At 35.3% G+C, this 27,450-nt stretch overlaps 2 protein-coding genes across 21 annotated transcripts in view; one reads left to right on the top strand and one right to left on the bottom strand.

The window, feature by feature from the left end:
- The window catches only part of SLF1 (SMC5-SMC6 complex localization factor 1), a 79,788-nt gene extending 71,132 nt beyond the window's left edge, over positions 1-8,656 (top strand). Inside the window, exons 16-21 of one of the 2 annotated variants that reach the window (XM_025866781.2) lie at positions 257-402; positions 1,391-1,554; positions 2,338-2,471; positions 4,406-4,498; positions 4,911-5,093; positions 7,678-8,656. In XM_025866781.2, the coding sequence (XP_025722566.1) occupies positions 257-402; positions 1,391-1,554; positions 2,338-2,471; positions 4,406-4,498; positions 4,911-5,093; positions 7,678-8,159 (1,202 nt within the window). In that variant the 3' untranslated portion in view covers positions 8,160-8,656. The remainder of the gene's footprint in view (positions 1-256; positions 403-1,390; positions 1,555-2,337; positions 2,472-4,405; positions 4,499-4,910; positions 5,094-7,677) is intronic. The other variant, XM_073888189.1, reaches the window with a different exon arrangement.
- An 8,640-nt stretch (positions 8,657-17,296) lies between these two features.
- The window catches only part of MCTP1 (multiple C2 and transmembrane domain containing 1), a 504,318-nt gene continuing 494,164 nt past the window's right edge, over positions 17,297-27,450 (bottom strand). For all 19 annotated transcript variants that reach the window (XM_073888246.1, XM_073888239.1, XM_073888215.1 and 16 more), the window contains 2 exons: positions 20,330-20,427; positions 17,297-19,351 (listed from right to left, as the gene is read on the bottom strand). In XM_073888246.1, coding sequence (XP_073744347.1) covers positions 19,333-19,351; positions 20,330-20,427 — 117 coding nt within the window. In that variant the 3' untranslated portion in view covers positions 17,297-19,332. The remainder of the gene's footprint in view (positions 19,352-20,329; positions 20,428-27,450) is intronic.

Here is a 27,450-nt window from a genome sequence, read left to right on the forward strand (position 1 = left end):
CTAATTTCAAGATTTTTATTTAAAATAATAGAAATTATTGTTTCAAATGTGAGAATATGTGCCATAAATTTTTTTTTTCTTGAAAGGCAAGGAATAAGAGTATTAACCATTTTGGGGGGTTTAAAATTATGTGGATGAATCTTACTGGTGTAGGAATCATCATTTGAATGAATAAAACCTATGCAGAAAATATTCTATAGACAGAACTTTTATAGGGTATAGCAATAACTATATTTACTTCTTTCGTTTTGTACAGACTTCTCTTCACAGGAATTAGAGATTTTCATTTGTTCCTTTTCCTCTTCCTGGCTTCAAATGTTTGTTGCAGAGGCAGTCTTTAAAAAGTTGTGTTTACAGGGTTCCATCAGTGTTTCTTCTGAGCCACTCTCTCTTCAGAAAATGGTAAGACCACTCTATTCTTCTAATTGCCAAGAAGTGAGTTCATAAACTCAACTTTAAGATGTTTGTTATTTCTAATAATTGGACAGAGCTTGTTAACCTTAAATCTTTCAAATTTATATAAATCTATGTAATCTTTCAAATCTGTGTAAGAGTGGGTATTTTTCAACCTCAGAAATGAAGTGTAATTAGTGATAGAAATTTTAATTACTTATTTGAGAGTAATTAAGGATTGATAACAGAAAAATAATACAGAAACTTTAGTCTCCTAATCATTTGCTATAGCACATAAGATAATTATTTTGAAAAGATCTAGATCCAAAAAAATTTTATGTAGTATTTAATTGTATTTTAAAAGCCAAATTTGTAGATGATGCCAAAGGTTATTATTTTTTATCTTATATACACATGTGTAAGCTGCATTTGATTCAAGGTTTTCCGGTTTTATCTTGGTTATCCTTAGTATCTACTGTCTTCAGCAGTTTCTTCAACAAATGAGAAATATGCTTGTTTATTGGTTGGATTGGGCAAATACTGTTTTGTAGCAATCCTTGTCCTTAATGACTTTTGCTCTTCTTACTCCACTTATTCCAGACTTTTTTTCTATCGAAGGAAGGCATTACCAAAGTGGAAATGACAAAATACCGGTTGTACATAAATCACAAATATTTAAAATATGCAAATGAACCATAACAAGTTAGGCATTAGACTAATCCAAATGAGAACTTTGCTAAAAGAATATCAATAGTGAATTTGAAAAAATAATTATTTTCAAGAAGACATTTTTCTTTTTGTGTCTGTTATGTTAATGACCTGGAACTAGATGCTTTCTTATTATTTTAGCATGCTCAAATGAGAAAGGATAGCAACCATAGTGATAAAACCAAGAAAATATAACTAAATGTAATGGTGAAATGAATCAGGTAATTTCTTTTGACTGCTTTCCAGGTCTTTGTAGTTGAGAAAGCAATATAATACTATTTTGCAACAGGTATATTCCTATTTGCCAGCTTTGGGGAAGACTGGTGTGCCTGGGACTGGAAAGATGCAGATAGCAAAGAAAATAGGACAGCGGCCTTGCCTTGAATCTCAGAGAGCCTTATTAATGCTGAATGGTGCGAAACAGAAACAAGTTGAAGGGCTGCCAGAGTTACCGTAAGTTATGCTTATGGATCACCTTTTTTTTCTTTTTTTTTTTTTTTAAGTATAGCCCCTTTTTGGACACATTCTTTAAACTTTATACTTACCTCTAATGTTGTGTGAATTATACTGCAGAGCAGAAAACTGAGTTTGAGATGTATAAAATAATACATATGATCAACATTATTGCTTTAATTCAAGGTACATGTTTTCTCTGTGTTAAGATCAAGTGCTTTCCAAAAAAATACAACTGTTTTTCAAATTCTTTCACACTCGTTTTGCCTATGTTTAAAATTACTATTTGTATATAATAAAGATTGGATTTCAGAATCCGTAGGCATGTAAGATACTCTGAATTGTTACAATAGCTTCCCCCACATGCAAAACCTTTTCTAAAAGTATGCTGTAAAAAATTCAGAAAACCTTAAAATGTTTTTAGGAAGAATCAGATCAGAATATGAAAATAAGAATGGGGAGCAGGAGCCTGCATTTGGATCTTAGCATTTTGCTTTTTTCTCTTTGCCAAATGTAGTTTACTTGGGCTCTTCCTCTATGTGACATTCCATATTCATAAACTTTTCAGTGGGCAGTTGGGGGTACAAAGTTAATAAAAATGAATGCATAAAAATTTGTTTCTGCACATTTGGAATAAATATAAAAAAACAAGCAATAAAGATTTGAATGAATGGGGGTTTAAATGAACAGGAGGCTAGATTTTAAAAAGTACTCACTATGTAACGTACACTGCCATGCCTTCGTGAAAAACAAGCTTTCATTTTTTTCTTACTTTATTTTCAGAGAGCTGAACCTTGCTAAATGTTCCTCATCGTTAAAAAGATTGAAAAAGAAGTCAGAAGGAGAATTATCATGTTCCAAGGAGAATTGCCCCTCTTTAGTTACAAAGATGAATTTTCACAAGACTAATCTAAAAGGTATTCCAAGTAACTAAGTTAATTTATGCTAGGAACTTCTTGATTGTAGTTGATATTTGCAAGTTTTACACACTGGCCCCGATGAATCCTTGAACTTGACTAGGTCCAGAAAATACCTTCTTAGATAGCATATTATTATTTTTTTTGAACTGTCATGTGTGCAGAGAAAGTGATTGTTTAATATTCAGTATAATAGAATATTTCCTCCCCATTCTTTCTGCCCCTCCTCTTCAGATATTAGCTCATATTGAGCTCATTCCAGACTTGCCCGCCTTACTTTTCTATTCCACCTCAACCTGTGCAGCTTGGGATTAGAGTCTTTTGATTTGAAAGTATAATTCAGTCTTCATCTCTTTCAGTCCTAGACATTTTGTGAACAAAGAATGAGGAGTAGGCTATGTTACATAGCTGTGTTAAGCATATGGACTCTTTTCTCCCAGGCATTGAGCCCAGACTATGAAATGTGTTTGGCTTTTGGTTCTAACTATACTGGAACCTAAGTACCTAAAGGATGGAGTAACAAGAATAGTGCAGTAATAATTCACTTCAGCACCTCTTTTACTTAGTGACCTCTTAACTCACAAATATGTTAACCTTCCACAAGTCTATACCTGACCAAAGGAAATTGCTGAGTCTCTTGCTAATGAGCTGTATTGTGCTTTTAATACAAAAATTATCATTAGGACACCAATGTAAACAGTAAGAGTGAAGCTCTTATAATCTCTCAACATGATAAAAGTTCATAATTGCATTTGATGAATTCAAAATAGCTGCCCATTTAGCTCAAAATGTGAAAAATGTATTAAAGTAGAACTCTGGTATTAACTACACAAACAATGTCCTTTTTCTTTGTTTATTGTGTCAGAAAGTAAAATGAATATGAATGACTTTAGTCTGAATAGCAGAGGGAACTGGGAGGGAGGAAGAGAACTGAGAAATAGTGGAGAAAAAACTTCAAAAGCTTTTCCTTGCATGTAAAAGAAATGTTTTGGTAGAAATTACAGAGATAATCTATAAAATTGAACACTGTAAAAATGTGCTACGTAGTATTATAGCAAGAAAGGGTTTGATTCAGTATTTCATTTGTTTTCTAAGCAATTGCTTATTAAAAGTTTTTTTAATTCCCTTTACATCAAATTATCACTTACATCTTATTAGTCTTGGTTACAACAGAGATGGATATAGACCCTTTTAGCCAGCAGGCACTAATTGCATCCCTCCTAGAAAAAACTTTACCATTTCATTTGTCACTCTTATTCAGCTTTAAATGGTACTAGAGTTTTTTGTTTTTTTTTTTCCGTGTGTGTGTGTGTGTGTGTGTGTGTATGTGTGTGTGTGTGTGTTTATATTAAGATTCCCCCATTTCTCCTTCTCTGTGCTGCTGTAGCCAAGCCAGACAGCCTATTGAGAAGCAGCAAACCATCTGTTAATGGATTTGAAGTTCTGAATTATACTTGAGTGTGTAGAGGCACTCGTGCTTAGCCAGAAACATTCATTTGAATTAAGCTATAAATGCTGTATAAAAAAGAGCCATACATTTAACGTAGGTTCATGAATAAATTTAAGAGAGGGCAATTGCACTCTAAACTTTTATTGCTGCAAAACCCAGTATTTTTGGTGTTCTCTGATCATTTGGGGCTTTTATAGCGGGATTGAAGCTTTAAACCTTGAACTAGGGGGAGACAATGCCTGTATTAAATCTTTTGCAGTAGAATTTCATTGCTGAGTTGCTGATAGAACAGAAGCTCTATGGATTGGTGGGTATCCCTCCCCCCCCTTTTTTTTAATGTGAGAGATGTTTAAACCAGTCAAAAGGAAAACTCAATAAATAATTTTCTGGCATGGGGCCAGATCTTCTAGTTCATGCCCTTTGATTATTTTCTTTAGTTGATATCTTGTCTTCTCTGGAATAATCTATTAATTTTTTATGGCAGGAGAAACAGCCCTCCATAGAGCTTGCATAAATAACCAAGTGGAGAAATTGATTCTTCTTCTCTCTTTGCCAGGAATAGACATCAATGTTAAAGGTAAGTTCTGTATTTTTGTAGTCTGATCCAGTGTCTTAATGTTTGTGGTATTAAATAGTATTATGTCAACATTAAGAAAAATCATTTAAGTATATTTACCTAACATATCTTCAAAATACTACCAGTCGCAAAACCAAGAAATTCATCATATATTAATTTATAACTAATAGCGCAGCAACATTTTTTCTCCATATTTTGATAGATCTCAAAATCATTATATTTAAATTGTTTTAATTTATTTTTCTTACAGTTTGAAATAGGACTACACCTTAGGCATTTTTATCAAAACATGATATTTCTATATGAAGGAAGCACCTAAAAGTCACACTGATAAAGGAAGCAGATTATCAGTACTTTACTACCAAAAGACCTACTTTTGCTGTTTTAAAACTTGCCTTGATTTCTAATTTAGACAATGCTGGCTGGACGCCTTTGCATGAAGCCTGTAACTATGGCAACACAGTGTGTGTCCAGGAAATTTTGCAACGTTGTCCAGAGGTAGATCTGCTCACTCAAGTGGACGGGGTGACTCCTTTGCATGATGCACTGTCAAACGGACATGTGGAAATTGGCAAGCTGCTACTACAGCATGGGGGTGAGTGCATTTATGCTAAACGGGTTTTGATAAATTATCCAGTTTTTTAGTGAATTCCCTCAGAGGTAGATAGCATGTTATGTTTAAGGTCTGCAAGGAAAAATCCCTTTATTTCATATTAATGAAAAAGATAAAAAGTCTCCGAGAACAAAAGCACCTTTTATTTAATAGGAATACCTTTTCATAATATGTAAATATTTATTTATTTTTATTAATTATCCTGTTTAGTTTTGTGTATGAGAGTGTATTTTGAATTGAGTGTGTTTTAAATATTAATTCTTTTACTTAAAGTGTGTGATGTCGTTGTGAACCAGCCATTTCTGAAAGCTTATTAATAAATGAATTTAAGTGTTCCATTGTGGTTACTAAGGTTTTCCATTCTTGTTTCATTTCTCGTGTATAACTGTTAACTCGATTAATCTTTTTTTTTAATGAGTCATTTCTTTACAGACTACAAAAAGAAATATCCTAGAATATCTTTTCTTCATTCACATTTTGCAGTTAATTAAGTTACAGTGGGAAGATTTTTTTCGAATGGTGGTAACTTGTGCAGGGGTTTTGTGAGGGAGATAACTTGAGCTTAATATTTATCTGCTGCTTTTTCTGATTTTTGATCTCTGCATTTCAGAAAGCACCCCCACTCCCCTCTTCAGTGACATTCTTCTTACATGTGAACTGAATAATAGAAATTTTATGTTAAATTTTGCTGATAACTAATTTGTGTTTTAAAAGAGAAACAAAGGAAAAGTGATGACTAGTTTATAATGCAGAAATAAAAATTTGTGTAAATTTCCTGTTACTTTTATTTGTGCTGATTTTAACTGGAAATGTAAAATTATTTTCTCCTATAGTTAAAGCTATTTCATTCTGAATGAAAATAAAATGCATATTTTCTTTAGATCTTCCGCCCTCCCCCCCCCATGTATATACATATGTGAAAGGTCTTATAGCTTGGTAGCTTAAGCATTTTGGTTATTTATAATCTTCTCCTGCCCCCTAAAGGCCTTAGTGTGTCTGTTTTACTGACACCATTTCATAATCAATGTATTTTTCAGTTCTTCCACTTTTTTTAGTATTATATGTTTACTAAACTATAATGTTCTGTTTCCTCTTAAGTGTTTTATTTTTCTACTCAATCATGTATGTGACATTCGAAGCCAATATTTGGCCTTGCTTCAGATGATCTAAGCAGGATAAGAGCCATTACTGTATTAAGTCCAACTCTTTAGAAAGAGAATGGGATTATACTGACCAAAGTGAATTTTTCCAGGGCTCTTGTTGAAGAATGGTACATGTATGAGTTCATTGTCATAAGAGAAGAAACCTACTTGTAGTTGAATTTACTGAGGTCCTTTGGCAATTGTACAGATTAAGCTTTGCCTTAGTTGGATTCTGAGTTTGGACTTACCAAATGGTTTAACACCATCATTAAAGTAACTACATCATCTCTTCTCTGTGTGTTATTCAGTCTTGAAAGAAGTAATTTCAGAAGTTTATTTATGTCTCTAAAACCTTTGTTTACTTTTGGTATCTTGTCCATAATTTGGGTTTTTTTTTTAATAAGAGGAGTTACTTGGTGCACTTTCTTCATTATATTATAAAAAGAGTCCTAATTATGATTTAGAATTTTATTTTTTCCATAAAATTAAATTATATATTATCAGTGGTTGATCTTTTATATTAAACACATTTTATAAACTAGGCTATTACATATGTTTCATCAGATTCATGATTAGGAATTTTTGCAGCTATACTGTGTTCTCTGACAGTATGCTCTTATGTTGTATGTAGGATCTTCTGATTATGCCTTCTAGTACTAAAACCTTATATCTCTTATAACATTTTTACGACAGAGTGCATAAATAACGACAGGACTTGACAGACAGAGGGGTACAAAGTACTCAGTGCTATGTGACCAAATACTGAGTCATTGTTGTTTTACCCCTCCCATATTATCCTTTACTACCTAGGGGATAAACTCTTCAATGTTTGCTAAGTAGATATATAGGTTTAGCCAGGACAGAAAGATGAAATCTGACTTTTGACTCAGAGCAGTTAACATTTAATTTTTTGTAAATCAGTTACGTATACTAAAAATTGAACATAAGCAAAGGTAAGTGAAAAGTGTGATCTATGTCTGTGCATGGTTTTATAGTCTACTCTGTTGCAGTCACCTGTTAGCAGTGGAAGGAGGTAGTACTTCTTTCTCCTTGGTGAAATTATAAGATCCCTTTAAGACTGTTACACAGATTGAAGAAGAACATATTTTGTAAATATCTTCTGGAAACACTGAAATTCTTACTTCAACCTGACAATTTATAAAGTTTTATATGCTTTTTTAAATTTGTAATTATGTATTTTTTTATTGAACTAAGGCATGTGTTTTTAGGCGTTGACTAGAATTCTGGGTTTTTTTAATGTACCTTTATTAGGAAGTCAATATGTATGGCCAGTTAATTTTGTCAACATGAATTATTACGAAATGCCATAAACAGAGACCTGGATACTTTGGGGAAATAGAGAAAACAACTGTTAAGCTGCCAAAATAAAAATGTTTTGATGTTGTGCATTTTCTTTTTCACAGGCCCAGTGCTTTTACAGCAGAGGAACTCTAAGGGAGAATTGCCCTTGGATTATGTGGTATCATCTCAAATCAAGGAAGAACTATTTGCTATTACAAAAATAGAAGATACAGTGGAGAACTTTCATGCCCAAGCAGAGAAACATTTTTACCACCAGCAACTTGAATTTGGCTCATTTTTACTTAGTAGGATGTTGCTAAATTTTTGTTCAATTTTTGATTTATCTTCAGAGTTTCTCTTAGCTTTCAAAGGGTTAACTCATCTAAATGAACTGCTTGTGGCTTGTAAGAATTATAAAGAAACTACCAGTGCTCATACTGACTGGTTATTGGATCTTTATGCCAGAAATATAAAGACATTGCAGACGCTCCCAAATATTCTTAAGGAACTGCCTGAGAATTTAAAAGGGTGTCCTGGAGTGCACACTGAGGCCTTATTGGTGACATTGGAAATGATGTGCCGTTCAGTCACAGAGTTTTCATGATGATGCCAAAAAATATGAGTCAACTTTCTAAACATGCTTAGCTTGCTTTGTCATTTCGTATGGACTTCATAGCTTATTAACAAATATTAATTTATTTATTGACAGAATTTGCAGTTTTGCTAAATTTCAAAAGCACTTAAAGAACTTCTGCAAACCTATAATGTAGGCTTCTTTTTCCATGTTGTAGAATTTGACTCAAAAGTAAAGAGTTTCATTTGGTATATACCGCTTTCGTTAATCTTTATTATTTCCTGATCTGAAAGTGATATTTATTTATATTGTACATGTAAAACATTTTAATTTAAATATTTTTTGAAATCAGAATGTTCTGTCCTCTCTTCCAGGGATTTAAGGACTTAGAATCATGGCAAGGATATCCATGCAAATGTGCACCTATAAGCATGTAGCTCCCTGTTTATTCTCCATAGGCTGTTGGACTAAAATACTCAGTTTTGTGTGTTTGTAAAATAAACATTTCTAAAATTTACAATAATAATATTTTCTTGGTTTTTAAATGCAGTGAATGTGCCAAGTTTGACAGTTTGATCCCTTGATCTACTTTAATAGTACATGTACAAAGTTTATTTCTACTCCATGTAACCACTGTTCTGTAAGTGACAACATACACTGCATAGTAAGTTTTGCCAAATATTAAGATTATAAGTGGTAACTCAGTAATAGATTTGAGATTATCTAAAATCTTAATGTGTAGTATGAATTTACATTTCAATTTGCAGTTTTTTCCTAACAGCAATTTATAGTAAAACTAAAAGAAAGGGTGTGGATAATAACCACTTTTGAAATTGGAGTTACTTTCCTAGTGGGAATAAGTTACATTGTGGTACAGCTGGAAAAGAAACATTAAAACTTCCATTTAGCTTTTATGTAACTAAAGTGATGATCTCAAGGAATTAATCTGCTAAAGAAGCACACTTTAGTCTTATCTTAGAAATAGATCTTTTAACGAGATACAAATTCTGAGTGTTTTATTACTGGGTTTATAATCTAAACTGAAAACTGCTACATTAGTATATCAGCTCTGAATAAAAATCAAGGGTTTGTTTTTTTTTTTTACTTATATTTTTAAATCAGTAATTTTTTACACATACTTTAAGAAATATTAGTTGTTTCTAGTTAGCCTTCAAATGTCAAAACCTAAAAGTCTCGTTAATATATACTGAATCTGCCAGAGTGTCAGAGAAACCATGACATAGCAGAGACTATCTAAGGAATATTAAAATGCTCAGAAAGATTTAGTAAAGTGTTTCCCAACATGATGAATAAGAACATTCTCATTCCGAAGAATAGCCACTTTACTTCACTTGTGAAGGCATCTGGAATAAGGTTTACTTGGTCAACTAATATAAGCCTAAAAAACATATTTTGACATCTAACAGGCACACTTATATCTAATTTCTTATTAACTAAATTATAAGGCAGGTTTGTTTCGAAGCTATTGCTTTCCTACTTGTCAAATGAAAGTAACACCAGGTATTATCTGTGTCATGATAGAATTCTTAGCCTATCACCTTGTATGGCACTTAATAAATGTTGCTTCTTTTCTAATTCTTACCTCCTCTTTTTAGTTATAACAAATTATTTAAGCAAGATAGTAATTGGTCAAGTTGGTAATAATTCTAAATTAATAAAATAACCAACATCATGAGTTAGGATTTTGCACTGCTAAGAAAAGTAGTTTTTTAAATTAAATGTTCTTAAGAAATATTCATCTAGTTGCAATTAGAATTAATGTTTCATAACTGTTCTTTCTGCCAACTTCTACAACTCATGATATGAAGTATTAACACTAAAAAAATGCCATTGAGGTCTCTGCCTATTTTAATAAGGTGTCATTGTAGTTTTGCCCTTATTCAGAAGTACCACTTGGCAAACAGATTACTGTTTTCTGTGTCCTAGTTAACAATACCAGTATATGTACATGAATTTAAACAAATATATATGAAATTTAAACTTTCAATGAGAAACTTTTTTTCTAATATTATTGCTTAAACTTTATTTTAGAAAATATAGTAATTGCTTCAGATTGATCTTAGAGGTAGAGGAAATAGAAATATTAATAAATAAAATTCATAGGCTTTTCCAGTCCTGGCTTTTAGTTGTAAATGGCTCAGAGTTCCAGCAACTGAAGGCAAGGCTGAGTTATGCTATTCTTTCTTGTACTTTGCTAGATTTCATATCTGTAATTCAATAGACTTGTGTTAAAAAAAAAAAAAGCCTATCAAGGCCTTTATTACAAATGTAAATAAAGGCTGGAATAAGATTTCTGAGCTTTTAAGATGCAGCTTTCCCCATATGTAATCTGTAGAAATATTTGGAATATAAAAGATTTTAGAAAGTTTACTGGCAGCTCCTTAGGAAGGGTCTTTTCAAAGTTAGAGTTTTCTAGCTTGTTATTAATTTCCCAATGCAGAAAAAAGTAGTCCATTTATATTACACTTTCTGTCATTTCCTTTATTCCAAGATGACCAGGAAAACATTCATCCTTGTATAAATCAAATGCGAAATCAATATTTTTATTGTTTCTTGAACACCTACTATGTTCTAGGTGGTATTGCTTAATGGGCTGACTACAATAAAAGTTCATAAAAGTCTAGGAAGGTAAATTAGATTGAAATATTGTTACTTTTATTGCCCTCTGTGTAGGCTGTTGAAAAAAATTTCAGTTTTGTGTATTTTACAGTAATAATTGGTTTCCTATTTTAGTTTTTAAATGTGAATATCACACGGATCTAATAGTTTAATCCTTCGATCATTATGATTTTAGCAATTATGTTTTAGAGAGTAGAATGTGGGGTGTGCTTTTGCAGTCTTCGCAAACTAAAACGCATTCCCAGGTAAATACAAATGCATTAATGCTAGGATACTTTATCTAAATGCCAGGAAACATTTGCCATTTTTGTCTATGCTGTTACAGAAAGTTAAATGAATACCTTCACATGAAAACACTATTGCTGGAATGTGCAATCCATATGCCTTTACACACCTTTCAGTTAAGTTATGAACTCGATGAGAGCCTGTCACTGTTGCTCCTGAAGCAGTAGGAAGGGGTCATCTTTGAGTGACATGAGGCACTCTTTCCCGCAGGCATTTATCACGTAGCTTCCACGCCAGTCGCACCTCCTGCTGACGTGGAGCTCGCAAAGTTCTGAATGATAATTGTTTTTATAACAAATGTGGACTGAGTTAGAAAGGTCAGCGATGGCATTATTGGAATTAGGCTGTGCCTGGTGTTGTCAAAACTACAGACATCAGTTCCATGGAAACATGGAATAGTTAACTCTTGTAAATCAAATTATGTTATCAAAAAATTCACCTTGTAGATTGAAATGAATTGTGGTAGGAGGATATACTCTGACAATTATTTACAGAATTAGAGATTATTGGACTAAATCAATGAGAAGAGACTGTGGTATTTATTGTTTTTGCTTGGTTCCAAAGCATATATCTTTCAAGGTATTGCAAATTTTATAAAAAGAAGACCTTTTCAGATGAAACAAAAGATAATTTTAACATCATTGATCACTAGATTTTTTTTAACGCTTTTCCTCTTAAGTAAATGCTTGTCTTCAAATAGTGCTTTCCACTTTATGAAAGCCTCAAGCAACAAAGACACAAACATGAATTTATGTGAATTGTTAGAGGGTCAAATAGATTAAATTACTTGAAAAAGAGGCTTCTTAACATTTTCCAATCACAAATCCAAATGACTCACTTTTAGGGGAGTCTGCTATTTGGGAGTACTTTGTGTTATAAGCAAAATGATAACTTATATATTTAATATACCAATTTTCCCTGTATCTTACATATTTGAATTCATTACTGTAGGCCTTTTGATAAGTGTAGATATGGAGTTTTTGTTATGAATACACTTAAACTATATGTTTAAAAAAAACTAAATTATAACTCTTAGTACTAGATGGAAGTAATTTTTTTTATAATACTATCTTTGTACTGTTGAACATACATTTATTTTTTTCTTTCTAAAAACAAATATAGTGAACTCTGGGTTTTTAAACTCCTTGCTGAATTAAGATCCAAGAGTATTAAATCAGCAAAGTAACCAGCAGTTACCAGTTGTTAAAAAAACAATACTTCTAATAAAACAAGTATATAATATTGTTTATATATGTAATTTATAATATGTAATATTGCCCTTGACATAGACCAAAAAATAAAAGTTCCTTATTCAAGCATTTACAATTAGCCATCTCCAATTAGAATTAAAACAAACATTTCCACCAATTTTTTGTTTTATTGCCCCCAAGTCATTTTAGAATAGTAAACCCAGATTTGGTAAATATAATCTCCCTCTCAAAAGTGTCTGAATTGGAGCAAATGAACATTTATGCATAATGGGTGTTAAATATTAATAGAGAATGGCTAACTACTCTTTGGAACATAGGATTTAGTTCTACTGAAGAAAGGAAGGTTTTTAAAAAATTTGCTTGGCAATTCCAGCAGATAAATTGCACTGAACAGAAAATATGGAATCCAGCTTTGAATTTACACCTATTACGCTATCATTTATCTTAATAGTAGATGAACTAAAATTTCCAATGATTTTCCATTTTTCTGTCCTCAAAATGAAATAGTCATGTTGAAAAAAATCATTAATCTTAAAGTGGTGACAGATAAAAAGAACTTAGTTTGTTGTCAGTACTTCTCAACTTAAAGGTTAGGTCAGCAATGGTTTATGTCATGACACTGATAAATTTTTCTAATGACCAGAATGGTCTGATTTATAATAGTTTTTTGTTTTTGTTTTAACGAATATGTATCTTTGGTATCTGACTTCATCCCAAAGATGCATTTCTGTTTTGCATTGTTTCTTTTTTTACTACATAGAGATGAAATTACAGAGCAATAAGTAATACTCAGTAAAATTAAAATATGCATTTTAAGTAAAATACTAGTTTTTCAAACATAGGAAGTATTTGACTTTTCCCAGTGGGTTCCTCTGTGCTTCAAAGACCCTGCTGGATGTGTTTTAGCCTGTCTTTGCAGACACCAAAAAGCAGGGAGAACACTCAGATTAAATGAAGGCTACATTTGTCTATTATTTGAAGGGAAGTTACTACTGTGTTACTGAGAATTTTTTTTCTTATATCATCACAGACCTGGAAAAAAATTCACTTTTTACTATTGATTGTATTATTTACAACACTAATGCAGATACAGGTAGCCAGCTCTTCACTGAGAGAACTCTGAGTGAAAGTGTCTTGCCACTGTTCTCCAGAGCATATTACTTTGCACCTCTTCTGTGAAGGCCAAGCAAATGGTTTCGTGTAAGGTACTGTTTTAAGTAGTACAATTCAAAATAGAATATTTTAACAATGATTTTATATAAACTCATTGGATACCAATAATGTAATTACAGTGCACTGGGGAATATCACATTAATGTGTTTTGGTGGGGAGATTTCTCACCTGCTTGTCAAGGGTGTTGTCACAGTCATGGGAGATCATGGGTTATCAAGTACTTCTGTGTTCTCTGCATTAACATCATAATGCCACAAGAATGGTATATACCTGCTATCCCACCCCGCAAGAGTTATTGTGCCTGACTCTTGGTTATCAAGTGCCAGGTGTTTTGTGATGATCACCCCCCCCAAAAAAGGTTTTCTGTATTATAACTGAAAATGCATTTTTTTTAATCCTACAGGGAAATTTTTAATGTTCAACTTCAAACATAAAACGGACCACCACATTGATCTATTTTAAAACTAGTTTTTCAAACATAGGAAGTATTTGACTTTTCCCAGTGGGTTCCTCTGTGCTTCAAAGACCCTGCTGGAAGTTTGCTAGTTCTCTGTGTTAACAGAATCTGCTGTGTAAGAGTTCCAGATCAAAGGTAAGGGGTAAGAATACCATCATGTAAGATTGGGTCAGAACTTGGGTTAGTTACCTCCCGTGTTACACAACAAAGTCAACAAAAACACAAATGTTATCCCTCTCTGTATAATAGGAAATAGACACTTCGGTCTTGATCAGTTTTTTTTAAGTTTATTAGTTCTTGACACCAATAAATTATTTTCCATGATTTCAGTATCACAGGTTACACACGGATTTGGGCTTATAATTGTCATGATCAGTGCTGTACAAAGGAGGGATGTTTTGAGGGAGTGATGTCGAGTTGAGTTGTAAGGTTTCCAGTTCTCTGGATGGCTTTATTAGAAGATATGTGAACTTGGGACAAGCAATGGTTCTTCCTTCCTCTCAGCTCCCTTCTGTAGTCCAGCTGCCTCTGTAATTACTGTTGACTGTTGTCCCAGGTGGGTCTCCTGTAATCAAGAGCCACCTAAGATGGTTGGGGCCAGGTGTGCACCTTTCTCTCTGCAGTTAGCATTTTCCCTAAACTTCTTACTATTTGGATTCTAGCAAAATAAAATGTTGCCTCAAGTTGCCTCATGCCATCGTGAAGCTTGTCTTTGATAGGAAGTGGGACTGAGCCTGGCCTACCATCTTGCCATAGTAGCAGCAACAAGCCAGGTCTTAGAATCCCTAATGCATTCCTCCTGAGAAGATGTGGTTTGCAGGTTCCTTCACTGGCTCAGGTTGGTCGCTCCTTTTCTCTTGAAGAAACACTGAAAAATCTGCAGCAGGGGAGAATTATGTTGCATGTTTACTTTTGCTACAGACTGAAAAAACTTCGGCATAGCTGCTTACCTATTTCTGTTCTTAATACAGATAAAGCTTTCAGCTTAATATAGTAATGCTATTAATTGCCTAGAGCAAAACAGCATTGCCATTACTTTTTTTTAAATGGAGTTTTATAATTGTTCAGTAACATGTGGAGATACAACCGTCATATAAAAAAAAAAAAAAACCTGTCTACAAAAATATAGCTTGTGCATTTGAGGGACCATTTCTTTGTTCTTAGAATATGAAGAAAGGAAGATCTCAATAAATTAAAACTCATTTGAGACCTTTGGTGTACTTGTTACACTTTTTTTGGTTCTTAGCACAAATCCCCTTGGGAGAGTGCATACACAATCATTACCTTCCAGCAAACCTTTCATGGTGGTAGTAGCTTCTGCAGCAGGTGACCACTTTGGACATTTAATGTTTTTGGGGTTTTTTGCATAGTATTCTTACATAATGAGATATTTTGTTTGGTGTTTCTTAAATCTCAAAGATTCAGCTGATAACAGCTTCTACGATGTGACTGCCACTGTACAAATGCAGAAAACTAAGGCATAAGACAACATTTTCACCCCAAAAAAGAAGGTTTTGTGTTTTTTCTTTCAGTGAGTTACACCAGTCATCCCGGGGAAGAGAAGTATAACTGCAAGGAATGACACTATTGTAAGTATTCATTACATTTTTTATGTGGTTTTAATTCATACTTGACTGAACAATTAGAAAAGGCTAATTCTAGATACTCTAATCAAACAAATGAATTGGCATCTGTACACATACACCTACTCACACTTGACATTTAAAGCCCCAGAATTTAAATAACCATTCCTTTAATAATACCCGAAGCTTTTGCAAGAAGTATAACAGTGGATCTCTTTACTTGTATTTCTGGAACATCAATGGCCTAGTGATACATTTTTTTATTTGTTTTTAATGCTGAGTACAAAACTCAGAGATATTGAGGTACATTTAACAAGCATATGAACTGAAATTAAAGCCTCTGAATAAGACTGGTTAATACAAAATTACGCCACTTACAGCATTACAGACATTTGGATATTAAGATCAAAATGGGGGAAAAAAGTTCCCAGCGTCCCTGAAGAAGAGAGATTACTACTGAATTTTTTTTCTCTCTTAAATGTAGAATAAAATTCTTAAGAAATAGTTCAGAGGATCATAGGGGGAGGGAGGGAAAACTGGGAAGAAATCAGAGAGGGAGACAAACCATGAGAGACTACTCTTGACTCTGGGAAACAAACAGGGTTGCAGAAGGGGAGGTGGGTGGGGGGATGGGGTAACCGGGTGATAGGCATTAAAGAGGGCACATGAGGTGATGAGCACTGGGTGTTATACGCAACTAATGAATCAATGAACACTACACCAAAAACTAATGATATACTATATGCAGGCTAATTGAATTTAAATTAAAAAAAGATTTTAAATTATAAATTCAATAAGTTTAATAAATTGGGCTACTCAGAAAAAATATATATAGAATAAAATTCTATAAAAGATACTCTCAGAAACCTATCAATTAAATTTTGTTCTTACTATAGCTCCAGATTTGATTTTAATATACTGTCATTGGTTGGATCATTGCCTGTTACAGGGCAAGTCATATAATAGAGATATTCAATAAATGTATCACAAAGCAAAGTCATTTAAAAAAATCTTTCAGTTTGGCTGGCTCATTCAGTGGAACATGAGACTCTCGATCTCAGGGTTGAGTTCGAGCCCCACTTTGGGTATGGAGATCACTTAAAATCTTTTTTAAAAAAACCGTTCAATTCAGATTATCCTAGTGTATAGTATGATTCAAATGTAATTTGGAATCCCTATAGCATCTGTCAGTTTGAATCTGTGAACAGTACCAAAATGAGCAAGTATTATGTTCTTTTTCTAAATGAATAAAAAGTTTAAAATACGCATTTCTTAGGAATTACAATTAATAGCAATATCATGTGACTGACCTTTAGGGAATTTACTACTAAAAGACACTGAAGAATATATTTAATAGTTGACACGATTACCGGATTTAGAAGCCTCACACCTATTTGGAGTGACATTTAATCTCTTAAAGATATCTTAAAATAATTACATGGAAAATCTTTCAAAACTAAAGTTAAACAGCCTTCAAAAGGCAAAACTGTACCTGTGTGAGAAGGGGAAAGAAATAGTTAAAATTTTATTAGACACAGTTTCTTCTTTTCAGCCTGTGAATATAGTACTTTTGAAAGCAGTGAAGATTCCTCTGAATATCATTTCATGCCTCAAGATATTTTGTACTCTTCTATCAACTTCATTGCATGCTCACTCCTTCGAAGGTAGTGAGTTTCATGCAATAGTCAAGGTTTCAGAGAAGCCTTTATTTGTCCAGTTTCTCTAAGTGTCATTTATAAGAATATGCAAACAGTCCTCCAGCACTCCTCTCTCAACCACAAAAAAAAACAAAGGCAAAGAAAAAGAAAGGAGTACTGATTATACTTAAAAAAGATTTTTTTATTTAATGCAGTGAATGTATAGTCAACATTACCATTGAATTTAAAATCTGAAAGTTGGTAGAATGAAACAAAAATTAGGCATCTGTTAACGGTTACTCTGCACCAGGTACATCTGAAGTTGTACAATATCAGGCTTGTAGACATTTGAGTAGACACTGTCAGCACGGAACATAAATCTCACACAAGGTATAATCAAAAGGTATTTCAAACAAATTATCCCATCAATAAACTTTCTGTGGTAACATCAGCTTCATGGAGTATTATGTCTAAGCAACAAACAGTGATGGTATGCGGATAGGAGCATGTTATTATAAACACGGTGAGCTAAATAGAGCATATTGAGGTCAAAGCCTTTCTGTAGAAAGGGAATTTAATTGACATTCTCTTTCAAGCATAGTGTATAAACAGATCAAAATAGTTCTATCATAAGAAATAGTATTTAACAACGTCGCTTTAAAATAAAAATACTTTAAAAATTAGCTTTGATGAGATTAAATTTATTTTTAAAGAATCTTCCTTTAGAGTGAAATATATATTTCTGGCTTCTGGCTTTTCTATGTTTTTCCATCATAACCCACCCACCCCCTTCACCCTATCCCAGTCTATTAATATAAGTAGTGCAAAACATTTTCTACAGCATTTTTAGCCAAGCTTAATCCCCTACCCACTCAAGGAAGTAAAACGTTCTCACCAAATTATTTCTCTCTCCAGAGGTATATTCCCTTCATTTATCAGGGAGCTAGGTACAAAAACTACCATAAGTTAAGTTTTGGGAATGCAATTTTTAAGTATAGATTCTATGGAAAGTAGTGAAACATTTTTTTAAAGGCAAACTCCCCCCTCCCCATAAGCAGTTTTTTTTTGTTTTTTTGTTTTTGTTTTTTACAAAATAGGTTTCATGCATTCATATTATCAAGAATGATTAGTTTTTCTATAAATGAATATAATGAAACACTGGCATATCACTTAGCACACTAGCATTCTTTACATTAAAATTCACACTAACAAAAATCATACTATGCATTAAAGCATTTCAGTAATCTATGAGAAAGCAGATACTTTTTGTGTGTGTGATAACACAAGTATTAAATATTTTTAGAGGCACAGAGACACCAAAAGCATCACGGATTTAGGTTGCTAGTATTTTTGACAACTGAACTGGGTTGCTAACTTGCTAACTCGGTACAAATTAAAGTAGTGGTAGGTATAAAAATTCAGATAGGCAATCATTTATAAACCTGGCAGTATTTATGTGTAATCCTGTAGAGATTTTAAGGTTTTAGATGGAATGATAGAAGGTTTGGAAGGTTTCTTTGTAGAGTGTGGAAGATTATCTTGACAGTGAATGTACCTTCACTCATTAGCTTAAAATAAGCTGAGTCATATCTCAGTAATTTGCACAGGAATGAAATTCAGGATCTGAAGTCAGAATCTAAGTTAAATTGAAATGCATCTGTTCCATAATTCAGATTTTGGGATTCCCCCCTTCCCTTTTGAAATGTATAAAACATAGAAAATTGTAATGGATTACTTTTCAGATAAAAAAGTCACATAAAAAAAAACTTTAAAAATCAAAATGACATTTATGTTTTATGTAGATTTAATCAGGGCACAGCTGAGCATTTAATGCAATATTCTGGTGCTTCCACTTGTAATTAGAGAAGTGTATATCTATCTCCCAACATTACCATTCTTCTATTTGTTGTTCCAGTGTGTTATTATCCACAGCCAACAAGGCTTTCACACAGCAACAGCTAAACCTTTATCAAGTTGAGTCTGTACAACGGAAGTATATTTTCAAAGACATGAGGTACACTTGTACACTATTTACAAATTCTCTCGATCATGATAAAAAGGCAAAATAAATAAAAAGCAGGAAGAAAGGAAATGCTGCAGAGGCTGAAGGCTTTTTCTTTTATCTTCCCAAACAGATGCTGGTCTCCTCAGTGCTGGGGGCTGGCTAGCCAAGATTGTTTTTCTTCCTTTTACATGGGCTATGAGAAGTATCTGGTTTCAGTTCTTGGTATTGCACCTGTTTAAACAGAGTTCAGAGAAAGTCTGGTCAGGTGGTCACTTTCTGGCAAAGGAAGGAAAAGCAAAGGAATGACAGACTATGCTTGGAGACCGGGGTGGGAAGAGTGCTCACCCTGGAAGGTCTATGAGATCTGCAGCTGGGATGCAGAAAACAATAGAATGATAGAGCAAGAATCATAAAGGAAATCCTGCCAGAAATTACATGAGAGCGCTGTTGTGAACTTTGATAACAGGCTGCCTCTTCACTGTCAGTGACACATTACATTAAAAGCAAAACCATCTTTATCTTAATTTTGAAAGGGTGGATAACGGTTCTTTGCAATTTACTGTTTAATTTAGGCTTAATCTCCCTCCAGCCCACTCTCGTTGTTGGATACCAAATCGAAAACTCAACTGAAACAAAGAAAGAAAGGTATTGCTGCAACATAGTGTCAAGATTTTGATTAAAACATTTCTCATTTATTCTGAAAATAATTGATGATTAATGGGCATGAGTTAACCTCAAAGAATTTTAAAGGATTGAGATGTGCCCCAGTCTTGAAAAAGCAGTTACTCTCCACCCCTTTCCCCCCACTGGTCTCCAAAATATGCATTTTTAAAACTCACTTAATTCCTGTAAATTATGCAAAGAAGTGTTTTTCAAATGTTCACTGGCACATCTTGCTTTCAGCATCTATATTCCTGTTTCCTCCCTTCAGGTAATGGTGACTTCCCTTCACAAACCAGGTGAACCTTCCTTGGAGGAAAATTGCCCCTATGAGCCCCGGTAGGTTCTTGATGCAACCCTCTCTTGTTCTCCATTCCCCATGCTTTATAAAAGTTCTTCTTGGGTAATATCCCAAGTGGGCTAAATTCCTGAAAGGCAAAATCTGCTACAGGCCTTTTTAAGTTCTAAAACCTTTGAAATTAAAAGGATGAAAAGTGAAAACCCAATGCCATCCTACAGTAAAGAGCAGTGATAGTGAAACCTACATACCAGTTGTACATCTGAAGGGACTCTGGAAAGGAAGTCAAGTAGTTCATTGTTATCAATTGCATATGGACTCCGAAGCTTTTTTGTAAATTTATTGATGCCTGAAAAAGTGATAGATCAAACCTTATTGAAATCTCCAAAGTTAAGAATTAGAAAAATCACGTATATTTCCATATGTTGCAGTGATCTGAAGATCTAGACTAAGCTGCTCTTCAGTCTCCACTGAACGAACCAGTACACCCTGTTTTCTCCCTCCCACCCTCCCTCCCTCTCCCCCTTTCCTGTTTCTTTCTCTCCTTTCCTTTGTCCCCTTCCTCCCTCCATCCCAACCCAATGGCAGCTCTGGTTTTCTCTTTTTACTTTAGTGGCTTCCTCCCCGCAGGAAAGGCATTTTATTTGGGAAACAAAAGGCACCTGGCAAGGATGTACAATGCTGTATCTTGCTTTGCCACTCAGTGTCATATTACTTAGAAGCCTTGCTTTAGTATTTCATCTATGATGAAACTTTTCAAGGCAAAAAGTCTGATTTACTGGTTTTCCCTTTTTCAAAAGATAAACCTTACTGTTTTTTGGAGTGGGGAGGTGTTAATGTTATGCAAACTAAATGTTTAGAAGACAGCTGTCCTTGTTTTTTTTTTCTTTTAAATGACCTGAAATGTGAAAGAGTTTTACCACCAGCTTTTTAAAAAAAAATAAACAGCTTTAAAGATGGTGATGCAAGAGGATCCTGAACTCTCCTCCCACATATGGGGTGCTGAACTAAGGCCCACTTTGAAGCAGGTAGGAGAGGCTGGGACATAAACTCCTCATAAACCTTACCCCCAGTGTGGCAACCCATGGGCAGGAGGGAACTCAAAAGCTGTAGCTTCTCCTTAAGGAGTGAAGGGTTTGAGCCCCACCCACATCAGGCACCCCCAGCTTTTAACAATGTGCACCTATGAGACGACTCTCCAAGATATCTACCTTTGAAAACCAACGGAGTTCACGTCCACGGGACCCACAAGGCTATAGTGATCTGAGAAATGGTTCTTAAAGGACTTGCATACTTGGGAGTCACCCCAGGGCCCAACACGGAAGCAGTTAATTGAGGGGTACCTGGACTTTGGGAGAGACTCATTTGCTTGTCTTGGAGCATCAGCCCGAGGGGTGGGCGTCTGGTTAGACAAACATTCAAGGGACTGCTGGGGTGCTCTCTGGACCCAGAGACTGGGGGTGCCATCTTTGCACTTTCCTTCTGCCTTGTTCCAGCTGGTGGATGCTTAGCTCCACACTCTCCCTTTGCCACACTCCACAAAGGGTATCTCCCCAAGGGAAGTTTTTACATGTGGATGGTGCCCCAGTTTTATGTCTGGTTTTACATCTAAGAGGTGGCTCAATAGGGCAATGTAGGAAGATCTTGAACTCACCCCTTCCCGTGAACACACCAAATCTACAGCTACATATGGAACACTTTGTTCCCTCTGAGAAAGACCTGAAAACTAGCTGAGTGACTTCTTCACATCAGGGAAACAAGAAAAAGGCCAATGGAAGTGGGTAGGAGGGGCTGGGACAAAATCTCATTATAAATCCTACCCCAGCAAGGCAACCCACAATTACGTTGAATTACGATGTGACTCACAAACATGGAGCTTCTCTCTGAAGAGCAGCAGGTTATACCCTGTATCAGGCACCCCAGCTTTTAAGTCCTACAACTGAGAGATGAGCCCCCAACACATCTGGCTTTGAAAATCATGACATAAAGAGCTGCTGTGAACTGAGAAATGGCTCAATGGGCTTGTGTACAGACTCACTTGCCCCAGGGTGCAGCATAGAAGCAGCCATTAGAAAAGCATCCCGACTTTAGCAAATGAATCTCTTTCATATAAAACTTAAAGCTTCAGCTGGAGGGGCAGGGGCCTGCCAGGGTACTCTGCACTCTCTGTCTGCCTTGTAAAGCTGGCGGGTGCCATTTTTACCCTCCAACTGGCAAGCACCAGCTTCATGCTCTCCCTCTGCCATGCTTCAGAGCACCAGCATTTCCTGGAGTGGAGCTTTTACACACATCTGGTGCCTTGGTTTTTGTGACTGCCGGCAATGGGACACCCCTTGATTGCTGGGCTCAGTAGTCCAGGGTTGCTTCCATTCCTGAGTTACATGGGACTCTAACACTCAGACCATTCTTGGCAGACTACCATCCCCAGGACACTGTACAGACAGCAGACTGTAAGACACCCCCAGTCTTTCTGAGAAACAAGCCTATTTGCTTATAGAAGAGCTGGTCAACCCTCTGGTCTGGCACACTTACAAGAGTTTATAGAGTTCTCAGGGAACAGTCCACTAGATGCAGTCTTTGCACTCTGCCACACTATAGCTTATAAATATCTCCCAGTAAGGAGCTTCTATCCTTGTTTGACACCCCTGACTTTTGTAGCTGCTGCTGAGGGACACCTGTGTATCACCTGGCTCTGGTGGCCAATGTGATTATGCTTACAGGTCCCACAGGACTGTAACAAAACAAGAGTTTTTAAACATCTACGACCCTGAGGACATAGCTAGAGGTAACAGACTCAGATGCTCAGTCTTTGTCACAGACCCCTAAGCTTATCATCCTAGTTACTGCCTAAGGGGCAGGCTTCTAATTAAACACACATGTAAGGGCTGACTGTAAACTTCTCCAGAAACCTTGGAGAGTGGGCTCTGTGCCATGCTCCAGAGCAGCAGTCTCTCTCAGAGAGGAGGTTTTACATATATCTCGTGCCCTGGTTTTTACAGCTGCCACTGAGGGAATACTCCCTTGATCTCCTAGCTCTGGTGGACATGAGGCCTGTATTTCTGGGTCCCACAGGACTGTAACAGTTACAGAGTTTTTGGCAGGCTACCACCCCCAGGGCCCTGCACAGACATCAGGCTAAAACACATCCACAGTCTATCTGTGAGAGAGACCTATTGCATTGTCCTGGAGCTTCAGGCCTGCATGGCAGGCTTCAAGTTTGGCATACATCTAGAGGCTTAGGAAAGTGCTCTGAGGAAACGTGTGCTGCCGGGTGCCATCTTTGTGCTGTCGCTGCAGCACGCTGGCATCTCCTTGAAAGGAACTTATATGCTCATGCGGAGCCCCCAAAATAGAACTACAATAATTAGTTAAGGAATACACAAGATTAAAAGATGTTAAATGTAACATCAAAAGCAGAGTTAAATGTAGAGCTTTAGAATGCATCCAACCTTACATTGTTACCAACTTAAATGGACTGTTGTAAGTTCTAATATGTAAGCCTCATGGTAACTGCAAGGCAAAAACCTATACTAGATACACAAAAGATAATAAAGCAGTCAGATCATACCGGCAAGGAAAGTCATCAAATCACAAAGGAGCAAAAGAAGAAAGGAACACAGAGGAACTACAAAACAGGAAACATTAACAAAATGCCAATAGGTACATACCGATCAATAATTAGTTTAACTGTAAATAAGATAAATTCTCCAGTCAAAAGGTATCAAATGGCTGAATGCATAAAAAAACCAGACCCATCTATATATATGCTGCCTAGAAGAGATGCATTTCAGATGCAAAGACACACACAGACTGAAAGTGAAGGAATGGAAAAACACTCCATACAAACAAAAACCAAAAGAAAGCTGGAGTAGCTATGCTTACATTGGACAAAAACATACTTTAAAACAAAAACTGTAATAAGAAACTAAGAAGGGTATTACATAATGATAAAGGGGCCAACCCAGCAAGAGGATATAGCATTCTAAAATATTTATACAGCCAACGTAGGAGCACCTGAACTTATAAAGCAAATATTAACAGACATAAAGGGAGAAATAGCAGTATAATACTAGAGTACTTTATTTTTTTTACTTTTTTTAAAAGATTTTATTTATTTAATTGACAGAGACAGAGAGAGAGGGAACACAAGCAGGGGGAGTGGCAAAGGGAGAAGCAGGCTTCCTGCCGAGCAGGGAGCCCGATGCGGGGCTCGATCCCAGAACCCTGGGATCATGACCTGAGCCGAAGGCAGGTGCTTAACCAACTGAGCCACCCAGGCGCCCCATATACTAGAGTACTTTAATACCTCACATCACCACCTAGATCATCCAGGCAGAAAACCAATAAGGAAACATCAGCCTTAAATGACATGTTAGACCATATGGACCTAACAGACACTGACAGAACATTCCATCCAAAAGCAGGAGAACATACATTCTTCCCAAGTGCACATGGAACATTCTCCAGGACAGCTCATATGTTAAGCCACAAAACAGGTCTTAATAAAGAAGACTGAAATCATAGCATGCATCTTTTTCAACCACAATGGAAGGAATCTAGAAATCAATTACAAGAAGAAAACTGGAAAATTTACTAGTATGGGGAGATTAAATACCATGCTACTAAACCAATGCATCAATGAAGAAGTAAAAGAATACCTTGAGAAAAATGAAAACAGAAATACAACATACCAAAATGTATGGGGTACAACCAAAGCAGTTCTCTGAGGTAAGTTTATAGCAATAAATGCCTACCTCAATTAAAAAAAAGTTACAGAGGAAAGGGAATAATAAAGTTCAGAGCTGATTCTTTGAAAAGATGAGTAAAATGGCAAACCTTTAGCTAGACTTGCCAAGAAAAAAAGATTCAAATAAGATCAGAACCGAAAGAGAATATGTTAAACCTGAAACCACAGAAGTATAAAGGATCCTAAGAGACTAGTATAAATGATTACACTCCAACAAATGGAAACCTAAGAAATGGGGGCGCCTGGGTGGCTCAGATGGATAAGCGTCTGCCTTCAGCTCAGGTCATGATCCCAGGGTCCTGCGATCGAGTCCCGCATCAGGCTCCCTGCTCAGTGCAGAGCCTGCTTCTCCCTCTCCCTCTGTGCTCTTCTGTCTCTCTGTCAAATAAATAAATGAAATAAATAATTAAATATAAAATCTTAAAAAAAAAAAACCTAAGAAATGGGTAAGTTACTAGGTACATACAGTCTTCTAAGACTGAATCATGAAGAAATAGAAAATTTCTATTCAGACTGATTACTAGGAAAGCAGCTGAATCAGTAATCAAAAACCTCCCAACAAACAGGACCAGACAGCTTCACTGGTGAATTCTACCAAACACTCAAAGAATAGCAGTTTTTCTTACTCTTCCAAAAACTAGAAGAGGAGGGAACATTTCCAAACTCATTTTATGAGCATTTCTCTGTTTCCAAAACTAGACAAGGACACCACACACAAAAAAGGAAATACAGGCCAATATCTCTGATGAACAGAGATGAAAAATCTGCAACAAAATATTAGTAAACTGCATTGAACAATTAAAAATCTCATTCACCACAATTTGGATTTATTCCAGGGATGCAAGGATGGTACAACATCTGCAAATCAGTGTGATAAACCATGTTAAGAAAATGAAGGATAAAAATCAGATGATCATCTCAATAGATGCAGAAAAGCATTTGACAAAATTTCAACATCCATTGGTGATAAAAACTCCACAAAGTGGATATAGAGGGAACGTAACTCAATATAATAAAGGCCATATATGACAACCCATAGCTAACATCATACTGGTGAAAAGCTAAAAGCGTTTAACATAAGTTCAGGAACAAGACAAGAATGTTCACTCACCATTTTTATTCAACAGAGTATTGGAAGTCCTAGCCAGAGCAATCAGGCAAGAAAAAGAAATAAAAACACCCAAATTGGAAAAGAAAAAATGCAGTATGTGCAAATGACATTATGTTATACATAGAAAACTCTAAAGATGCCACCAAAAAAAAAAAAAAAAAAGGAACTAATAAGTGAATTCAATGAAGCTGCAGGATTTGGGGGAAGAGGTAATGGAGAGGCTAGGAGAGGATATGACCTATGGTTGACCTGGTTGCTGAATTCTGACAGTTTGAGGCTTCTCACCCTTTGGTTTTTGAAATGTACATTCCTCCCACTGTACCCACAGTGGGAACTGCTCCAAGGATGTAGCCTTGAAATTAAGGTGTTATTAAGACCATCTGAACAGTATATGGGACTGAGCCCAGTTAATTCCTCCATGTAAACTTTTAAGATTCTGGTGGGCAGGGGTGGAGATTTACTTGCCTATAGCCACCCAAGACAAGCCTTGTGAGTTCCCCTGTATATTAAATCTGCCACCTAACAGTCTGAAATGGTCTCCCTCTTTCTTCAGTCTATACACTTTGTGTATGGGGGCCAATTTGCAAACCAAGGATACAAAATCAATAACAAATTGTTTGGTTTCTATACACTAATAATGAATGATCAGAAAGAAATTAAGAACAATCCCATTCACAATCACATCAAAAAGAATAAAATACCTACAAATAAATTTAATGGAGGAAGTGAAAGACCTGTACACTGAAAACTGTAAGACATTAATGAAAGAAATTGAAGACAACACACATAAATGGAACAATAGTCCATATTCATGGATAGGAAGAATAGTGTTAAAATGTTCATACTACCCAAAAGTAATCTACAGATTCAATAAAATCCTTATCAAAAATTTCAATGGCATTTTTCACAGAAGTAGAACAAACAAACCTAAAATTTGTTTGGAACCACAAAAGACCCCAAATAGGCCAAGCAATCTTAAGAAAGAACCACAAAGCTGGAGGCAACACACTCCCTGATATCACAGTATGATATTGGCATAAAAACAGACACATGGATCAATGCAACAGAATAGAAAGCCCACACGTATATAATCAATTAGTTTATGACAAAGTAAGAATAGACAATGGAGGAAGGACAGTCTCATAAATGGTAGACTGGATAACCACATGCAAAAGAATGAAAGTGGACTACTATCTTATATACAAAAATTAATTCAAAATGGATTAGAGATTTGAATATAAGACCAGAAGCCATAAAACTCCAAGAGGAAAATAAAGGCAGTAAGCTCCTTGACATCGGTCTTGGCAATGTTTCAGATTTGACCCCAAAAAGCAAAACAAAGTAAAAATAAACAAGACTACATCATACTAAAAAGCTTCTGCACAGCAAAGGAAACCATCAATAAAATGAAAAAGCAACCTACTGAATGGGAGAAGATATTTGCAAATCTTATCTCTGCTATGGTACTAATATCCAAAATATTTAAAGAACTAATACAACTCAATAGCAAAAAC

Source organism: Callorhinus ursinus, unplaced genomic scaffold (genome assembly GCF_003265705.2).
Source record: "Callorhinus ursinus isolate GAN/ISIS: 27379988/994484 unplaced genomic scaffold, GSC_fseal_2.0 scaffold3, whole genome shotgun sequence".
NCBI classification, from domain to species: domain Eukaryota; kingdom Metazoa; phylum Chordata; class Mammalia; order Carnivora; family Otariidae; genus Callorhinus; species Callorhinus ursinus.